Below are 17,783 nucleotides of genomic sequence, written 5' to 3'. Positions count from 1 at the left end.
AAATAAAATAAAAAGTGCTAAGGCTATAGTTCAATGCTACAACATTCCTGCATTCAATTCCTCCTCCTCCTCCCCCTCCTCCTCCTCCTCCTCCTACTACTACTACCACACACAACAACTCTGTAATGGCTTCCCATTGACCTGAGGCCTCTGTCCAAATGCTTAATATGAATTACATTAACCCTCTTGATCCAACCTCTACTAACCTTTGCAGCCACTTTTTTTTCTAGACTGGCCCAGCATGGTAACACACATCTGTAATCCCAGTATTTGGAAGGCAGACATAAGACTATCACAGGTTCAAGGCCAGCCTCAGCAACTTAGCAAGACCCTGTTTCAAAGTAAAAAATAAAATAGGGATAAGGGTGTGGCGCAGAGGCAGAAAGCTGCTGGGCTCAGTCCCCAGCAACACACACACACACACACACACACACACACACACACACACAAAAGTGCCCAGAATAGCCAGGCGTGGTGGCACACGCTTGTAATCCCCGCGCTTGGGAGGCAGAGACAGGAGGATCACGCAGGTTCGAAGCCAGCCGCGCTGGCTTAAGAGACCTTGTTTCCAAATAAAAATATAAAATAGGTCTGGGAGTGTAGCCCGGAGATAGAAGGGTTTCCAGGAACCCCAGTATCACCAAAAAAAAAAAAAAAAAAAAAAAAAAAGTGCCCAGAATGTGAAGTCAGACTTCTCTGAGTTCAAATTCCCACTGTACCGTCTACTAGCTTTGTTATTGTGTGTGACAATAACAAAACTTCTGGCTGGGAAAATGGAATACGTAAATCGTAAATGCAAGTGAAGTCCTCCAAAGGGGCTGGAAGCACAGGGTGCGCTTCCTGTGGATGCCAACTATTAAGTTTACTTCTGCGTCTCCAGTTCGCTATGCTTTCTTCTACCTCCCAGCCCTGGCACCTCGTCCTCTCCATCTGGAACAGTCTTTCGGACACTCTGATCATGCTACAAGGCGATCTCTGGAGTGAGCGACAGCAGAGGCGTAACCAGGAAATCTGTTAAGATGCAGATCCCCAGTCCCAGTCCAGACCTCCTACAGGAACCTGGGATGGGCCCAGCAATCTTCAGTCTTAACAGCCTTCAGTGAGATTCTGGTGCACAGCAAACGCTGGAAAACAGATTCACTTACAAGGATAAATTGTCCTGAGATGGTTATCTGTCCTCTACCCTCTGTTAGACTAGGTTCCCCAGAGGCAAAGACAGGTGTCTTAGGCAATTTATCTCTCCTTGGTAACTCCTTGTGCATGCTGAAAATATATGCCATCACAAACTGGAATGGAGAAAGCCCTGTTTTGTAAACCTGATGATTTAACTGCGTGTTCCCTCAGTGTGGTGCCTGCTTCCCTGGTAAAGGAGGTGTTTCTGAAGACTTACCTAAAGTCCCGGGGCTTCCTGGATGGCGCCCCCTGAAGATGGAGGAGAGAAGGGCAGGCACCATAGGGGCCACAAAGGTCTGTGTGCTCTCCCCACGGGAGTTCCTCAACCTCCTCACCTTTGGAGGAGCTAGAGATAATCAAGGGAAGAGAAGAAGTGGGCCAGGGAATCCAACAAGACCCAGGATGCAAATCGGCCCCATCCCTCAGGATCATCTAGATAACCACCCCAACCTCTATGTTCTATTAGACCCCTCTGAGGGACAGCTAAGGGGACACCCCTCTCTTCCTCCCTCTTCCCTTCTTTATCTCAACCCCTCCCTCTGCTCCTCCTGTCTCCCTCCTCCCTCCTCCCCTCCCTCTCCTCTTTTCTTCTCCCTCCCATTTCTTTTTTGCATTATCACCTCCTTCTCCTCCCCTTCCTCCTCCCCTTCCCCCTCCCCATCCTCCTCCCCCCCCTCCTTTTCCCCTCACTCCTTTTCCCCTCCCTCCTCCTCTCCCTCTCTTCTCCCTCTCTTTCCTTCCCCTCCTCCCCTCCCTCCTCCTCTCCCTCTCTTCTCCCTCTCCTTCCTTCCCCTCCTCCCCTCCCTCCTCCCCTCCCTCCTCCTCTCCCTCCTCTTCTCCCTCTCTCCTTCCTTCCACTCCTCCTCTCTCCCTCCTCCTCTCTCCCTCCTCCCCTCCCTCCTCCTCTCCCTCCTCTTCTCCCTCTCTCCTTCCTTCCCCTCCTCCCCTCCCTCCTCCCCTCCCTCCTCCTCTCCCTCTCTCCTTCCTTCCCCTCCTCCTCTCTCCCTCCTCCTCTCTCCCTCCTCCCCTCCCTTCTCCTCTCCTTCCTACTCTTCTCCCTCTCCTTTCCCCTCCTCCTCCTCCTCTCCCTCCTCCCCCTCCTCACTTCCCTCCTCCTCCTCTCCCTCCTCCTCTCTCTCCTTCCTTCCCCTCCTCCTTCTCCTCTCCTTCCTCTCCTCCCTCCCCTCGGTCTCCCTCCGGGTCTCGGCCATTCCCCCCTCCCTGTCCTCCACACACCTCTGGCGGCCTATCTCCAAGGACCCCTCCTCGGCTGGGTGGCCGGGCGGGCGGGCGGGCGGGCGGCGAGGCATGGCGGCACACGGGACGGCGGTGCTGGAGGCGCCCCCGCAGCACGAGCAGGTACCTGCGCAGGGCGGCGGGCTCCGGGGCTGTCCAGGCCCCCGCGGCGGGGGAGCCCCCCCCCCCGCGGAAGACCGTCCCTCCCCCTCCTGCCCTCGCTCCATCCCTCTCCCCAGCCTCTGCCTTTCTCTCCCAGGATGGCGCCCTCCAACCTCGTAGGCCCCCCAGACTGACTACCTCTCTCCTTCCCCCTTGGCAGCCGCATGGGGTGGGGGGGCAGCGAGGGAGGGCGGCCCAGGGAGGGAAGCTGGTACCCAAGGCTTTACTGGAATGCCCTGGTTCTCAAGCTTGAGCGTGTGACACAGTCACCCTAGGCCTCCTTAAAAGACAGAGGCTGAGCTGGGCGTGGGGGCACCGGCCTAATCAGCTTCTCAGGTTCAAGGTCAGCCTCTGGGCTGGGGGGGTGGGGGTGGCTGGGGATGTTGTTCAGAGGCAGATAGCTCCTGGGTTCAATCCCACTGTCTTGTCTGTCTGTGTGTCTGTGCGTGTCTCTCTCTCTCTCTCTCTCTCTCTCTCTCTCTCTCTCTCTCTCTCTCTCTCTCACACACACACACACACACACACACACACACACACACACACTCATCCTAGGAAGGACTCAAGCTTCCCCTTTCCTGTTGTCTGACCTTAAGGTCCAGGGACCGCCCCCCCCCCCCCCAATCAGGGCATCTCCCGTCAGCCCCACTCTCCACCTACTGAATCAGTCTGCATTCTAAGTAGACCCTGGTGATGCATGTGCGCTTCAGGTCTGAGAAGTCCTGGTTTCACTGGTCTTCACAAGAGCTGAGGACAATAAAAGGGAAATCACTATAGTTACTGGCTGGGCTGTATGTGATGGCAACCCACCACTCTAAACCGCATCCTGCTTTATGTTCTCCCACCGCCCTTATCACCACCTGAAGCGTGTCTGATTGTCCACTTGATTGTCTAAGAGACTCCAGGAGCATGTCTACTTGGGAGAACTGGCATGTGGTCTATCTTGCCAGCTGCTGTGATTTCAGTACCCAGAACCTAGTCTGGCAAATGCCAAGGCCTCCAAACATATTTATTGAATAAGTAAGAGAATGATTTTTTTTTTTTTTTTTGTGGTACTGGGGTTCCTGGAAGCCCTTCTACCTCCGGGCTACACTCCCAGACCTATTTTATATTTTTGAAACAGGGTCTCTTACCCCGGTGCGGCTGGCTTCGAACCTGCACGATCCTCCTGTCTCCGCCTCCCAAGCGCGGGGATTACAAGCGTGCGCCACCACGCCCGGCAAGAATGATTTTTTTTTTAAATTCAGGGTCTCACTAAGTTGCTGAGGCTGGCCTTGAACCTACAATCCTTTTGTCTCAGCCTCCCAAGTCCTGGGGTTACAGGCGCGCACCACCAGGCCCAGCTACCTGCCTTTTTTTTTTTTTTTTTTTTTTTTTTTTACCATTCTATGACAGCTCTTGACCTAGTGCCTAGCACACAGGAGGCAGCCATGACACACTTACTGAAGGAAAGGATTCAAAATGGATGGACCGTCCATATCTACTGGTCTTTTCTCTTGGCTTAGATGGTTTCTCCAGAAATCCACATGCACGAGGGGTGTGTCTGGCTACCAACAACCCAAAACAAGTGGGCAGGTTCATGTCCAAAATGCCTGGACCACCAAGAGCACAAATGGCCATCTGCATGCCACGTGTCTAAATGTCATAGGCCAATCCAGCCTGCTAGACCCAGAGGGGCTATAGTCTTCCTACATGCTCCACATATATGGAATATGTCTACATTAATTTCCCAGGGCTGCCTAGGAAAGTACAAATGGATTCTCTCAAGTTCTGCAGACTAGAATGTAGGTGTCGGCATGACCGTGGCTCTAGGGGCCTTTGCTGTTCCTTTCTTGCCTCTTGGAGCTTCGAGTGACCCTAGGTGCTCTTGGCTTGCGGCTGCTTCCCTCCTCTGTCTCCATCCGCCTTCACATGGCCTTTGCTGTGTGTGACCTGCTTGCCCGTGTGTCTCTGAATGGGGAATCTTCCTCTTCTTGTAAGGACTCCAGCCCTTGGACTCAGGAGTCACCCTGAGTCCAGGATGACCACAGGATATTCTGAGCTCCTCAATTCCATCTGCAAAGACCCTACTTCCAAATAAGGTCTTACGACTCAGATATATCTTTTGGGGTGGGACCCAGTTCAACCCACTATAGTGCCTAAGCCAGGAATGAGGACTGACTCCACTGACTGCCAAGGGAACTGTGGCAGGTGGGGTCCCTCCCACACACCTCCTTTCAGACTCAGGGATCTCGGGAAGTTCTCTGTGCTCCCAAACCACCCCACTACGGGGACAGGGAGAGAGGCAGCCTATCTGCCTAGACACCCACTTTAGATGTTTAGATGTCTCTCTTCTCTCCTCCCTCTTCTCCTCCTCCTCCTCCTCCTCTTTTCTTCCTCTTCCTCTCTCTCTCTCTCTCTCTCTCTCTCTCTCTCCTCTCTCTCTCTGCCTCTCTGCTTTTGCAGAGCATCACTATTCTTTTTCTCCCTCCTATTTCCCTCATCCCCTTGAGGGTTTTAGCCCTACATCATCTCTCTCCAATTTCTACTCCTTCAATTACCAAAATTCCAAAAATATTTTCTTAAGCAAGATAAATAAATCCCACAGTTATTTTGTGTTTCCAGGTGTGTCTTCTAAAGCAGCTTGACCTGAAGGTAATGCTGCCGTGGAGGACAAAGCCAGGCTCTCCCTTTTCAGCGGAGGACTTCCGGTGCAATTTCCCCTCTCTCCATCCTCCTGGTGCCTCAGAGCTTGGTAGCTCAGGTTTAGCCACTAGCCTTTGATCAGTGTGGAGACCCCAGACTGACTCTCTTTATGTTACCGAACCCAGTTGGTCCTCACCTCCAGAAGTCCTGAGAACCTTTAATCCCTCTGCCCTCTTGAAGGTCTTGGGGGGGTTGACCCATTGGTGCAGCTCCGAAGAGTCCTCTGCGCTATGGTATCCCTTGCCGCAGGATCATGTGCTTTCCAGCTCCCCAAACTGATTTCTTGGCCCCCTCTCTGATTCTCCTTGTTCTTGGAGGACTGTGCTGGTTTCTTGCTTCTGCAGTTATTCCTGTGGGGTTTAGGGAAGGAGCAAAGGTAAATGCATATATTTGATTTAACATGTTTCACTGGAAGGCTTGTTTTTACTTGCTTTTTTTTTTTTTTTTTTTTTTTAGATGTCATGGTTATTAGCGGGCTTGAACATCTTTCCTTAAGTATACTGGTTATTTATATTTCTTTTGTGAATTTCTTATTCAAGTCTTTATTCTTTGGAACATTTCTCTCTTTTTATTATACTGTAAAAGCTTATTTTGTATTTAAGCTACTAACTTTCTGCCTCTCACATAGATTGTATTGTCCCCAGTTTCATTTGTCTTTCAAATAGAGATGGTTATATTTGATTTTTATGCCCTCAAAATCTGTTAATTGTTTTTACTTTATCATTTCTGGGCTCCATGTCATACTTAAAAATGCCTTCTCCTCTGCAAGATTATAAAGATGTTTACTTATATTTTCTTCTAGCGCTTTTAAGATTTTCCTCCTTACATTTAAATATTTGATCCATCTGGAATTTATTTGGAAGTAAGGAATGAGGTATGGATGGATCCAGCCTTGCTTTTTCCAAATTCCTAGCCAGTTGTCTCGGGATCGTTTATTGAACAATACATCTTCTCCTCACTGATTTCAAGTTGCTCACTTATCATAGGCGCCTGGTCTATTCCTATTCTGTGTTCTCTTCACTCATCTTCTGCTTTCAATTGATTTTAATATGGATTGCAGAATTGGGTAAGCCAAGTTCCCACTCTTCCCTCTTCTTCTGAACTTTCCTGGCTACCCTGCCATGCTCATCCTTCCAGATGAATTTCACTGTCAATTTAATTTCCAAAGTAAATCCTCACAGGGATCTTGCACGAACTTGCAAATAACATATCAGAAAATACTGCGCCAAATGGAGACCCCATCCTAGGGGGAAAAAACAAACTTGTACTATCAGAAATATAACTAGAAAATAGATGTCTCTAAGAGATAATCATCATCATCCTAATTCACGTATTTTCTAAGAAATAAAGGTTTTGACATCACTTTACCTAAGGAAGTTCCTACTAGTATTAAACAACAACAACAACAACCAACAACAAAAAGGTGCAATTTCTACCTCCACAAACTTTCCTCCTCTTCAAAAGAGGAACTTACGCTGGGGGTAGTGGCACACACCTGTAATCCCAGTACTTGGGAAACTGAGACAGGAGGACCACAGGTTTGAGGACAGACTCAGCAAGTAGTGGGACTCTCATCAACCTAGCAAGACCTTGTTTCAAAACTAAATAAAATAGGGCCAGAAGTGTTGTAGCTCAGAGGTAGAATGCCCCTGGATTCAATACCCAGTGTCAAAAAAAAAAAAAGTAACTTATCACACCTTCTTAAAAATGACTTCGAACCTATGCCAGGCATAGTGGCGCACACTTGTAATCCCAGCATTCTGGAGGTGGAGACCAGAGGACCGCGGTTTGTGGACAGTCTCAGCTACTTAGCGAGGCCCTTCGCAACTTAGTGAGACCCTGTTTCAAAAAATAAAAAGACTAAAAAATAGGGCTTGGGGTGTAGCTTGGAGGTAGAATGCCCCTGGATTTCATTCCCAGTACTGCAAAAAAAAGACTGAGAACCTGATGGGTAGTTGTAGACATTTATGTCCTGAGCAAAATTAATAGTAAAGACAAATGAAACTTTCTCTCAACATAACTAAAAGCAAGTTCCCTAATTTAAGATAATTTAAACATGGAACAGTATGAATGTCAAACAACAAAAAGAAAGCACTTGGATTATACACCTCTGATGAAGCTCTCATACAGTGTCTTATTTACATTTATAGTGTTCCAATAAGTAGACATGAGCAGTCATTACATCAGGCTCCAGTGTTTAATAAGGAAATGGAGACAAACATAATTTAGTGATGTGCCCGAGGTCATTACCCACAGAACCAGTGATCTCACTGGCTTGTGGTGGCCGGTGCCTCGTGGCTGCGTCCTTCAGGCTCTAAACTCACCTAGTGTTTTCTCCTCCAAAGCAGAAGTCAGCAAGAGACCTGTCAGTCAAAGGAGGAAACTCCGGTACCATTATTTCCTGAGGGTTGCTTTGCTCCTTAGCTCTTGAACTCCTCATTTGGGTATTAGAGAACCATCTATTGGAACCATCTGTGGGCAGAGAGCTATGGGGAAGCCACCAGTATCAACCACTGCACCACCCATGTCCTCTTTTCTGGTATCCTTCAGAAATCCTGTTAAACTTTTTTGGTGGTGGTTGTTGTCACTGTGATCAAAATAGCCAATAAGAACAAATTAGAGGAGCAAAGGCTGATTTGGAATCATAGCTTCAGAGGTTCAGTCCATGGCCAACCAACTCCAACCAGAAACATCAGAGTGGCAGTTTTGGCAGAAGAAAACCACTCAGGTCAGCCAGGGAGCAGAGGGGGAAAGTGTGCAAGAGCAATGGAAAAATGGACAGGGACAGACAGTCCTCAAGGCCACACCCCAGTGACCTACCTCCTCCAGCCACACCCACTTCAGAACCCTGCTGCACTGGGGACCATGTTCTCAACACATGAGCTTTGGGGGACATTCCAGACCTAAGCCTATCTTGTTACATTTATCCATGCTATCTGGAGCCTTGTTCTCTCTTTAAGAAAATGCTCATGGTGCCTCTGACAGAGGCATAGATGTTCTTCTGGGGCCTGTTTATCTTGAATCAGAGAAATCCTAGACTGGACCATGGGTGGCATTTGTTTCTCACCATCTGAAGAAAACATAGGGGATAAAATCTTGTTAGTATTTCTCACGTAACACTTTAGAGTAAAAGCTAAAAAAAGAAGGAAAAATTAACAAGGATTCTTTTTATGTTTTTCAGATCTCTCACACAAAGCTTTCTGAGGATGATGAATGGAAGTAAGTTATTGGGCTTTTTTGAAGTTGTTTTATTAAGAATTAGATTTCCATCTTAACAGTTTGAGAAATTGAATGAAGTCATCACTTTATTTGGAAATTCCCCAGGATAGAGAAAGTAAAGTATAATATCAATGTGTATCTGTAGCACAAAAATAGTTCAGACCTAAACTCCATGAATTTCATCCATTTCCTACAATGTGGTCCATGAAATGCTGCAAGGCTAGATTAAGATATTCTTTAAAATGTGGAAGTGCCAGGTTACCACTTATTTTAGGCGCACAGTAAACATGGTTTTGTTTTTTTTGGTTTTTTTTTATGAGCTGTTTCTTCCATGTTCTGGAGCCTACCGTGGGACCACAGGGCAGTGTATCACATGAATGAATGAAAATGAAGGGTTACCCCATTTTTTAATTACAACAATCAGTTATAGATATATCCCTACTCAAAATAGAAAATACCTATTACATTTGAGTATTATTTCAAAGTATGTACTCCTCCATAGATTAACTCATTTGAGATTATATATATATATATATATATATATATATATATATTTATAAATGTGTATTGTTTTTGTTTTTGTTTTTTTTTGTTGGTACTGGGGTTCCTGGAAACCCTTCTACCTCTGGGCTACACTCCCAGACCTACCTTTTTTTTTTAATATATTTTTATTTGGAAACAGGGTCTCTTAAACCAGCACGGCTGGCTTCGAACCTGTGAGATCCTCCTGTCTCTGCCTCCCAAGCATGGGGATTACAAGTGTGTGCCACCAAGCCTGGCTAAATGTGTATATTTTTATACATATATGTACACATAAAGTAGATTAATATCATAAGGCATATTTTGTTTTCTACCTATTTAAATCCTATTTTAGACTTACGATGAATCCATTCTTCTATCCACATGGCCTAAGTTGAAATCCCATTCTTACATAGAATGTTAAATATTTATTTTGGATTTGGCTGTACAAATCATAACTAACTTCTTGAAACCCTTTTATTTTTCTTCACTTCCCATTTCTTCTGAGGAACGAATGTATTTTTTGAGAAATCATTCTGTCTCCTGAGTTCGGCTTCCAACAAAGACTAAGAGCCATGTAATTTTATTCAAGTTACTGCCCCTGTCTAAACTCCCGTTTCTTCATTTGATGAATGAAAGGGTTTCGGTCCCACTGTATACCTCCCAGCAACAGCATCCTAAAAGGACTTCTCAAAGAAGCTGAACTCGTTTCCATGCCTTCTCCAGCAGGGGGCACCCCTGGGATTTGGATGGGGCTCTTCTCTGAAACCCTGGGTACTTCCAGCATCTGTAGGAATTCTGCTAAAGGAGAGGACACAGCTGGCATGCCCATCTAGTGCACTGAAAAGGTCACAGTCTTGTAGTGCAGAACATTCCCCTGCAGTGTGTTCTGATTATTATGCTAGCTAGCTGCATACTGTAACCAGCCAGTAAGTGGAAACTTCACTTCAAGAGATATTGTGACTGATGGTACCCACTGCTGGTGAGAGAGAATGTTAAGCATCAGCGGCATCCATAACATCGCCCTTCCCTAACTTCTCTCTAGACATCTCTCTCTCTCTCTCTCTCTCTCTCTCTCTCTCTCTCTCTCTCTCTCTCTCTCTCTCTCTCTCTCTCTCTCTCTCTCTCTCTCTCTCTCTCTCTCTCTCTCTCTCTCTCTCTCCTCCCTCCCTCTCTCCCTCCCTCCCTCTCCCTCTCTCTCTTCCCCTAGGCCAGGGGTTTTCCATCTTGGCTGCCTCTTCAAATCACATACATGGGAAGCTTTAAAAATTACTGATGCTTTAAATATTACACTGTGTATACAAAGATCAAAACAGCACATGATACCCCAATAATATCTATATTTTTTGTTTTTATGTATCTGTTAAATTTTATTTTATTTTATTTTTTGCGGTACTGGGAATGGAACCCAGAGATATTCTGCCTTCGAGCTACACCCCAGCCCTATTTTTTTATTCTGTATTTTGAAACAGGTTCTCACTGAGTTGCAAAGGGCCTCACTAAGTAGCTGAGGCTGTCCATGAACTGCGATCCTCCTGTCTCAGTCTCCCAAATGCTGGGATTACAAGCATACGCCACCACACCAGCTTTAATTTAAATTATTAAAAATTAATTATTGATGTTTAGATCCCAACCTGGAAACCCATTTAGTTTATCAAGGCTGCCATAACAGTGACTTAAACAACAGAAATTCATTTTCACATGATTCCAGAATCTAAAAGTCTGAGATCAAGGTGTTGGCAAATGTTGGCTAAGAGAATGAGGTACTAAGGATTAGGCCTTTAACATTTAATTTTGGGTTCTGTTCATAACACACAGTGAAGATCACATAATCAATTGGGGGTACAACTTGGGCACTGAGATTTTTTTTAAACATTCCCAGTGATTTTTAACTGATGGTCAAGAACTACTGCCCTATTCACTTCTAAGACACACTGATCCAGGTAACATGCTATTTTAGTGCTTTTCTCTACCACTATGCAAAACTGAGTGGCCAACCAAAAACTGAAGCACACAGCTACCATCTGAATGTTTGCATGTCTCTGATAAGATACTTGGGCCTATTCTTCCTCCCTATTCTATCTGTACAGTAATTTGCACAGCAAGCTTGCTCCAGGGCTTTCAGTTGCCCCCTGGGTAATATATTCCCCTTTGGCATTAGCCCCATCTGCTTGAGACCCTTTTACTTAAAAATGGTAGACATTGCCAATATCACACTGTTCTTTACTTTCAAAAATGATAGTGCCATTTAACTTAGCCTAATACTATTTATTTTCCCCATAAAGGTACAAATAAAATCACATATGTGCTTTAGTCTTATGTCATATGTACCATGAGGCGCAGAGGGGTTATCTTAAATTCACAAATAGGAAAACTAAGGCTCACAGAGGAGAAATGACTTTCCCAAGGTTATGAGTGATGAGTAAGCAGATCAGGGACTGAAACCTGGCTTCTCAAGGTCCACAGCTCCATCACTTAACTTGAAAAGACAAAACTGAGGTCAAAACCAGATGGCAAGCAAAGGGCTGAGAGGAACTGGTTTTGCTGATAGAATCAGCTGCCCCTTTTCCCAAACAGGAGGGGAAGGGAGGAAGCCAAGAACAACTTTGTAATCAATGTTTACCTCGACTTGCATTTGAAATCCTCGTCTTCTTAAGAGCCCAGCCTGTCATGGTTTTTTGTTTGTTTGTTTGTTTGTAGGTTTTTGTTTTGTTTTTGTTTTTGTTTTGTTTTTATTTTTTTTATGTTGTTCTTTTTTTTGTTTTGTTTTGTTTTGTTTTTCTTTTTGCTAAATGTGCAAGGATTGAGGGCTTTTTCAAATTATCTTGTTTATCGGTTCCAGTCTGCAGCAGGAGAGGATGTACAAGCTACACCGGGGCCACGAGTCCATGCACGTGGAGATGATCTTGATCTTCCTCTGTGCCCTGGTCATCGCCCAGGTAGTGCTGGTGCAGTGGAGACAGAGGCACGGCCGGTCCTACAATGTGAGTCACCCCTGGCCCTGGGAAGCTCGCCCAGCGTGTCAGGATGACTGTCCTTTGGGATCACTTTGAAGGGCTGTGTTGACTCGAGTCGGTGGTTCTAAACCATGTGCAGCTTTCCCAGGAGACATTTGGCAATATTTGGAGACATTTGTGATTGTCACGACTTAGTTGAAGGTAGCAGTATGGGGTAGGAAACTACTACTGGCATTTGGTGAGTAGAGTCCAAAGATGCTGGTCAACTTCCTACAGTACAGGACAGCTCCTCACAAAAAGAGGACCTAGCCCAAATGTCAGTCGAGGCAAGGTTGGGACTGCAAGGTGGACAAAACCAGTTTTCATTTTGTACATGAACAACTTCTGCCAGTGGTCCATGAAAAAAGGCTTAGGAACAACAGAAGCAAAATGTCGAGACAGTCTCATGTTGCTTCATTAGCAATAAATAATAATAATAAATAAATATTAGCAATAGCCTCGCCTTAATGGTTTGTGTGGAATATCCACACAAATATTGTACTGATCTCAGTACCACAGAGCAGCATAATATGTTCAAAGACCCATCCGCTGGAGCCAGAATGCCCAGACTTTCCCATTTCCGGGCTGAGTCACGCTTCTGTCCTTGGTAGACCTGAGCTCTTGCTATTGCAGTGTTTAGACCAGTTGTTCTCAGAACCTAGGGTACATCAGATTCCCCTGGAAGGCGTGCTAATTCAGATTCCTAGGTTCCACTCCCCGCGTTTCTGGTTCAATTAGAGGCACCATAATTTGCATGTCTATCGAGTTCCTAGGTGGTGCTCATGCTGCTCATGGGACCGCACTTTGAGAACCACTGTTTAGACTCAAGCATGGCCTAAGGGTGAAACATTGCAAAGGGAGAAGGTTCTCAATGAGCACTTCATGGTACTGGGTCTCTCTGTCTGGTTATTGTATAAGAAGACATCCCTGTGAATTGTAAAGTATTATCCTAGACCAGTATTTTATTTTTTTCTACTCAGCATAAACATTATTTCCTGCGTAACACTGGGTTTTAAAGAATTCTCAGTACTGTATAAGAGCTTAAGATATTTTTAATATTTTACTGAAAAAAGGGAATCACGGGTTTTTGCACACCTTTATTGGTGCACTGCAATTATACATCATAGTGGGATTCATTAATACATCCACTAGACGTTCACATACAGAAGACATTCAGAACTCCAATTAGACAAGGTAAAAGAAGAACTTCCCCATGCCACATCATAATCAAAATGACTAACATAGAGGTCAAGGAGAGGATCTTAAATGCAGCCAGAGCAAAAGGACAGGTGACACTCCAAACCAATAAGGCAAACCAATAAGGATTACTCTAGTTTCTCAACCCAAATTCTAAAAGCCAGGAGGACATGGCATGATATTTTACAAGCCCTGAAAGAAAACAACTTTCAAATTTGACAGAGAAATAAGAATCTCCCATGATAAGCAGAATCTAAAAGAATTCATGGCTACTAAACCAGCACTACAGATTTTATTTTTTCTTTTGGCACTAGGGGTTGAAACAGGGGCATTCTACTTCTGAGCTACATACCCACCCTTAATTTTTTAAAAATAGTCTTGCTTATTTCAATCTCTTAAGTACTGGGATTACAGGTGTTTCAACCTCCAGTTTCAGCTTCCCAAGTACTGAGATTTACATGTGTGCACCACCACACCCTGCTCCAAAAACTCTTAAAGAAATAATACACAAACTGGATGTGGTAGTGCACTCCCATAATCCCAGTACTTGGGAAGCTGAAACAGGATTGTGCAAGTTCAAGATGAGCCCTAGCAACTTAGTGAGACCCTGTATCAAAATAAAAAATAAAATAGGCTGCAGGTATAGCTCAGAGATAGAATTCCCTGAGTTCAATCCTCAGTACCACAAAAAAAAAGGAAAGAAAGAATAGAAAAGAAAAGAAAAGAAAAATATTTTATTTGGCTAAATTATTTTAAATTGGTGAGACTAGTCAAGCCTTGCTGTTATCTCTTTTTCATATAAAAGAAAATCTCTTTAAACATCATATTTTAACTAGAGTTTTCCTATCAGCAAGATGGAAATACCCAAGATAGAATTTCTGGGGTCCTTATGTACTAAGAAACCTGGATTCCTAAGAAACAGTTGTGTGTGTGTGTGTGTGTGTGTGTGTGTGTGTGTGTGTGTGTGTGTTATATGTGTATATATATACATACATATATAACTGTTAATTACCTCTGGATTAAGCATAGGGAAAAAAAGTTCTCCCTCCATAGTAACACAGTATGGATTTTGCATAGGAATCCCCCAGCCTTGAAAGGAAACAGTGCCACTGTGTCACACCTCTCCTTGCCATTTTCATTTGATGACTTACAAAGTGGCCAGTGTCAGAAAGGCTCTGTGCTTGTGCTTGAAGAAGCTGCTCCCATGTCAACATTTTGAGGATGTCTGTTACTGCACCAGGAAGTATGGAACTCACATCCTGGCTGTACATGACCATGGACAGACCTCCCCAATAGTCAGAGACCCCTTTAAGGACTCATGGCCACTAGAGGGTCCAGCCCTAACTAACTTGGCCTGCCCCAGGCCCAGGCCACTGGCCCCATGCCTGACCACCATTGGTTAGCTAGAGCACCTGTTTGTTTCCCATTGTGCACTTGCAAAGCCATGTTACCTGGAACTTCTCTCCAAAGATGTTGCTTTTAACATCCCCCTAGGACCTCTCTGTCTCCCCAGTTTTGTTCCCTGACATTGCTTTTTCTCTCTTCCTATCACATTAGCCCCTCTATTTTGAGGCTAACCAGAGGGGCTCTGTGTCCTAAGGATCACATTGTTGGTGCCAAGGCGACTGGGATCATGGCCTCTCAAAAGGTGACCCTGTCTGGCACTTTGACAAAGCCAAGAGCCCACATAAAGATGCTCCCTCGGTATTCAAGGGCAAACTCAGGTCTCAAGGTGGCCCCACTGGGACTCTGCTGGTTTAGCTTAGATGCTTGGTTGGACCAGAAACTTCAATTTCTTTGCCCATCAGTCCATCTCTTATTGACATTGTCCTAAGAAATAGGTTAAGTAGCCCCTTTCCCCTGTGTGTCCCTGTTGACTCTCATTGGCTCAAGATGAGACAGTCTGTGAGGCCGGCTTCGCCAGGTCACAGCCCTGACTTCCCACTATGCTTTGCAGCCCTTTTTGGGAATTCATCTCCAGAGCCAGTCATGAGAACAAAGCCATCTCAGAAACTCTGAGAGACATCAACAACCATTTCAGCAGGAAACGGTTCCCAGTGCACCAACAGCCTACTCTAACACCGCTTTCTTATTGTATGCTGCATGAACAACACTGAAAAACCTGGACCAAATGAACTGCCAAATGCAAAATCAGCGCTTGTCTTCGGGCTGAACTTTGATAGGCATGTTTCCACAAATGCTGGCCCAAGTAGCCCATTCAGGAGAACCTAGCTTTTACCTTGTTTTTCTTGGCATCCAAGATTATGTGGGAACTGCCGGAGCTACTGAGAGCTTTGAACATAGTTATAAGATTCATGCAATTTGGGGCTCTTTTTTACAAGGGGACATATGATGAAGTTTATTAATAATATGTAAAATTATATATTATAAATTTTTTGATCAATTATGATTATTATAGCATGTTAAGTGTTATTTGTACATTAGCTCAGTTACCCTACATGGTAATTATTTTTTATCCTTCTCTCTGCATTATGGTTCAGAGAGTTTAAATAAATTGGACAATATTATATAACTAATTAGTTACAGAAAGAAGGCTAGTACCCAACCTCACAAGGTATTTGCTCTCATATCAAGGATGAGATGCTTAAGTGTCTCTAAGCTATGGTTTCCTTATCTGCAAAATGGAAATACCTAAGAAGTTATCTCACAGGTTTGTAGTACAGTGATTGATATACCCTGAACTTCAGTATTGTTCATCAACTCTGAATGCATTCAAGAGATACTGCTTATATCCAACATCTGTGCAAACTTTATCACATACCATGAAAGCAGTCTACTAATAAAGGAATTCTTTTCTGGATACCTTTGGAAAGCTAAAGTGACCGCACATTGGTCTGCATTCTCCATTAGGAGATTTTTAACGAGTTGGTTTTTGTTGTTTTGTTTGTTTGTTTGTTTGTTTGTTTGCTTTGCAAAACAGTGTGCCTGTTGCACCCTTCTTATTCTGCCACTTGTTTTGTTGTTGTTGTTGTTGTCCATTCTGATTGTTTTTGAGAATAGTTACCCAGGATGCTTTTGTGAGATGTCGTAATAGGAACTGGAGGAAGATTAATAAAGGAAATAGCACTGGCTTAGGCGCTGAGGTCCTCTAGCTACTTGTTTAATCATAGTGAGCCTCGGTTTCCTAGTATTTAAAATGATGGAATGTGAAAAAATATAAAGGACTTCTGGCTTCGGCTCCATCGTGTTGAAAACTTGGAAGTCATCACTCCAATTTCACAACCAAAGGAATGTTGAGCAAACTGAGTATCAAACACTGTTGTTGAGCCAGGCACGGTGCACACACTTGTAATCCCAGTAATCGGGAGGCTGAGGCAGGAGGATCGCAGGTTCATGACCAGCCTCAGCTACTTAGTGAGACCCTGTTTCACTAATAGGGCTGGGGATGGAGCTTGGAGGTAGAATATCCTGGGTCTATTCCCCGGTACCACGATATAAATAAATAGCGTATCAAGGTGGGGAAAATAACAACTGACGTAGAGTTCTACATCCAGAGAAACTATCCTTCACAAGTGAAGGGGGGGGAAAAAAATAAAGACTTTTTCATTCTCAGAGAAACAAAAAACATTAAGAAATTCATCACCAGTAGGCCTGACCTGCAAGAAATATTACAAGGCTCTTCAGAAAGAAGTAAGATGACAAAGGTCAGGAACTCAGATATCTATCTATGAAGATTGTCACTATCTATCTATGAAGATTGTCAGTAAAGGGCTATATGAAGGAAAAATAAAATGTTTTTTCTCTTATTCATCATTGACTTAATGAATTACTGTTAATAATAATAATAATAATAATAATAATAATAATAATGACAGAAAACAATGATAACACAGTAATAATAATAACACCCCCAGGCATGGTGACACACATCTGTAGTCCCCGTATTTTGGAAGCAGAGTTGGAAGATCACAGGTTTGAGGTCAGCCTTTGCAACTTAGTGAGACCCTGTTTCAAATAAAAATTGGGGTATATCTCAGAGGTAGAATGATCCCCAGTGTCAAAAACAATATATATAATAAAGTAACAATGTATTGGGTGACTAGAGTATATGGACAAGTGAAGGGAATGGCAGAAATATTATAGGAAATCAGAGGGATTTCCCCGTTGTACAGTATCCGCTCAACCATGAAGCAATATAGTGACTGTCATTTGAGAATGAACTTGGGTTAGCTGTAAATATGTACTGCAAATTCTAGTGAAACCACTAAAACTTTTAAAAAATATAATTTATATACTCAAAGAGGCGATTAAATGGAATCCTATAAAATGTTTATTTAAAACTGGAGAAGGTAAGCCGGGCATGGTGGCGCACACTTGTAATCCCAGTATTAGGGAGGCTGAGACTGGAGAATCGCAGTTCGCAGACAGCCTCAGCTACTTAGTGAGGCCCTTTGCAACTCAGTGAGACCTGGTTTCAAAATAAAGAATAAAAAATATATATATAGGGCGGGGGTGGTAGAATGTTCCTGGGTTCCATCCCCAGACCCACAAGAAAAAAACTAGAGACGGAAAAGGAGTAGGGGGAAAAAGAACTATTGCAACAAGTAGAAAATAGTCACAAACATGGCAGATATTAAT

General features: G+C 44.2%; 1 protein-coding gene across 1 annotated transcript in view; it reads left to right on the top strand.

Moving 5' to 3' along the window:
• Positions 1-2,481: 2,481 nt before the first annotated feature.
• Positions 2,482-17,783, top strand: part of RNF175 (ring finger protein 175) — a gene marked incomplete at both ends in the record, with an annotated part of 49,487 nt that continues 34,185 nt past the window's right edge. Inside the window, 3 exons of the mRNA XM_080697995.1 lie at positions 2,482-2,532; positions 8,435-8,472; positions 11,834-11,975. Coding sequence (XP_080554121.1) covers positions 2,482-2,532; positions 8,435-8,472; positions 11,834-11,975 — 231 coding nt within the window. The remainder of the gene's footprint in view (positions 2,533-8,434; positions 8,473-11,833; positions 11,976-17,783) is intronic.

Source organism: Muscardinus avellanarius (genome assembly GCF_963383645.1).
Source record: "Muscardinus avellanarius genome assembly, chromosome: 6".
In the NCBI taxonomy this organism is placed as follows: Eukaryota; Metazoa; Chordata; class Mammalia; order Rodentia; family Gliridae; genus Muscardinus; species Muscardinus avellanarius.
The sequence above is the reverse complement of the archived record's forward strand: the minus strand, read 5'-3'. Positions and strand labels throughout refer to the sequence as shown.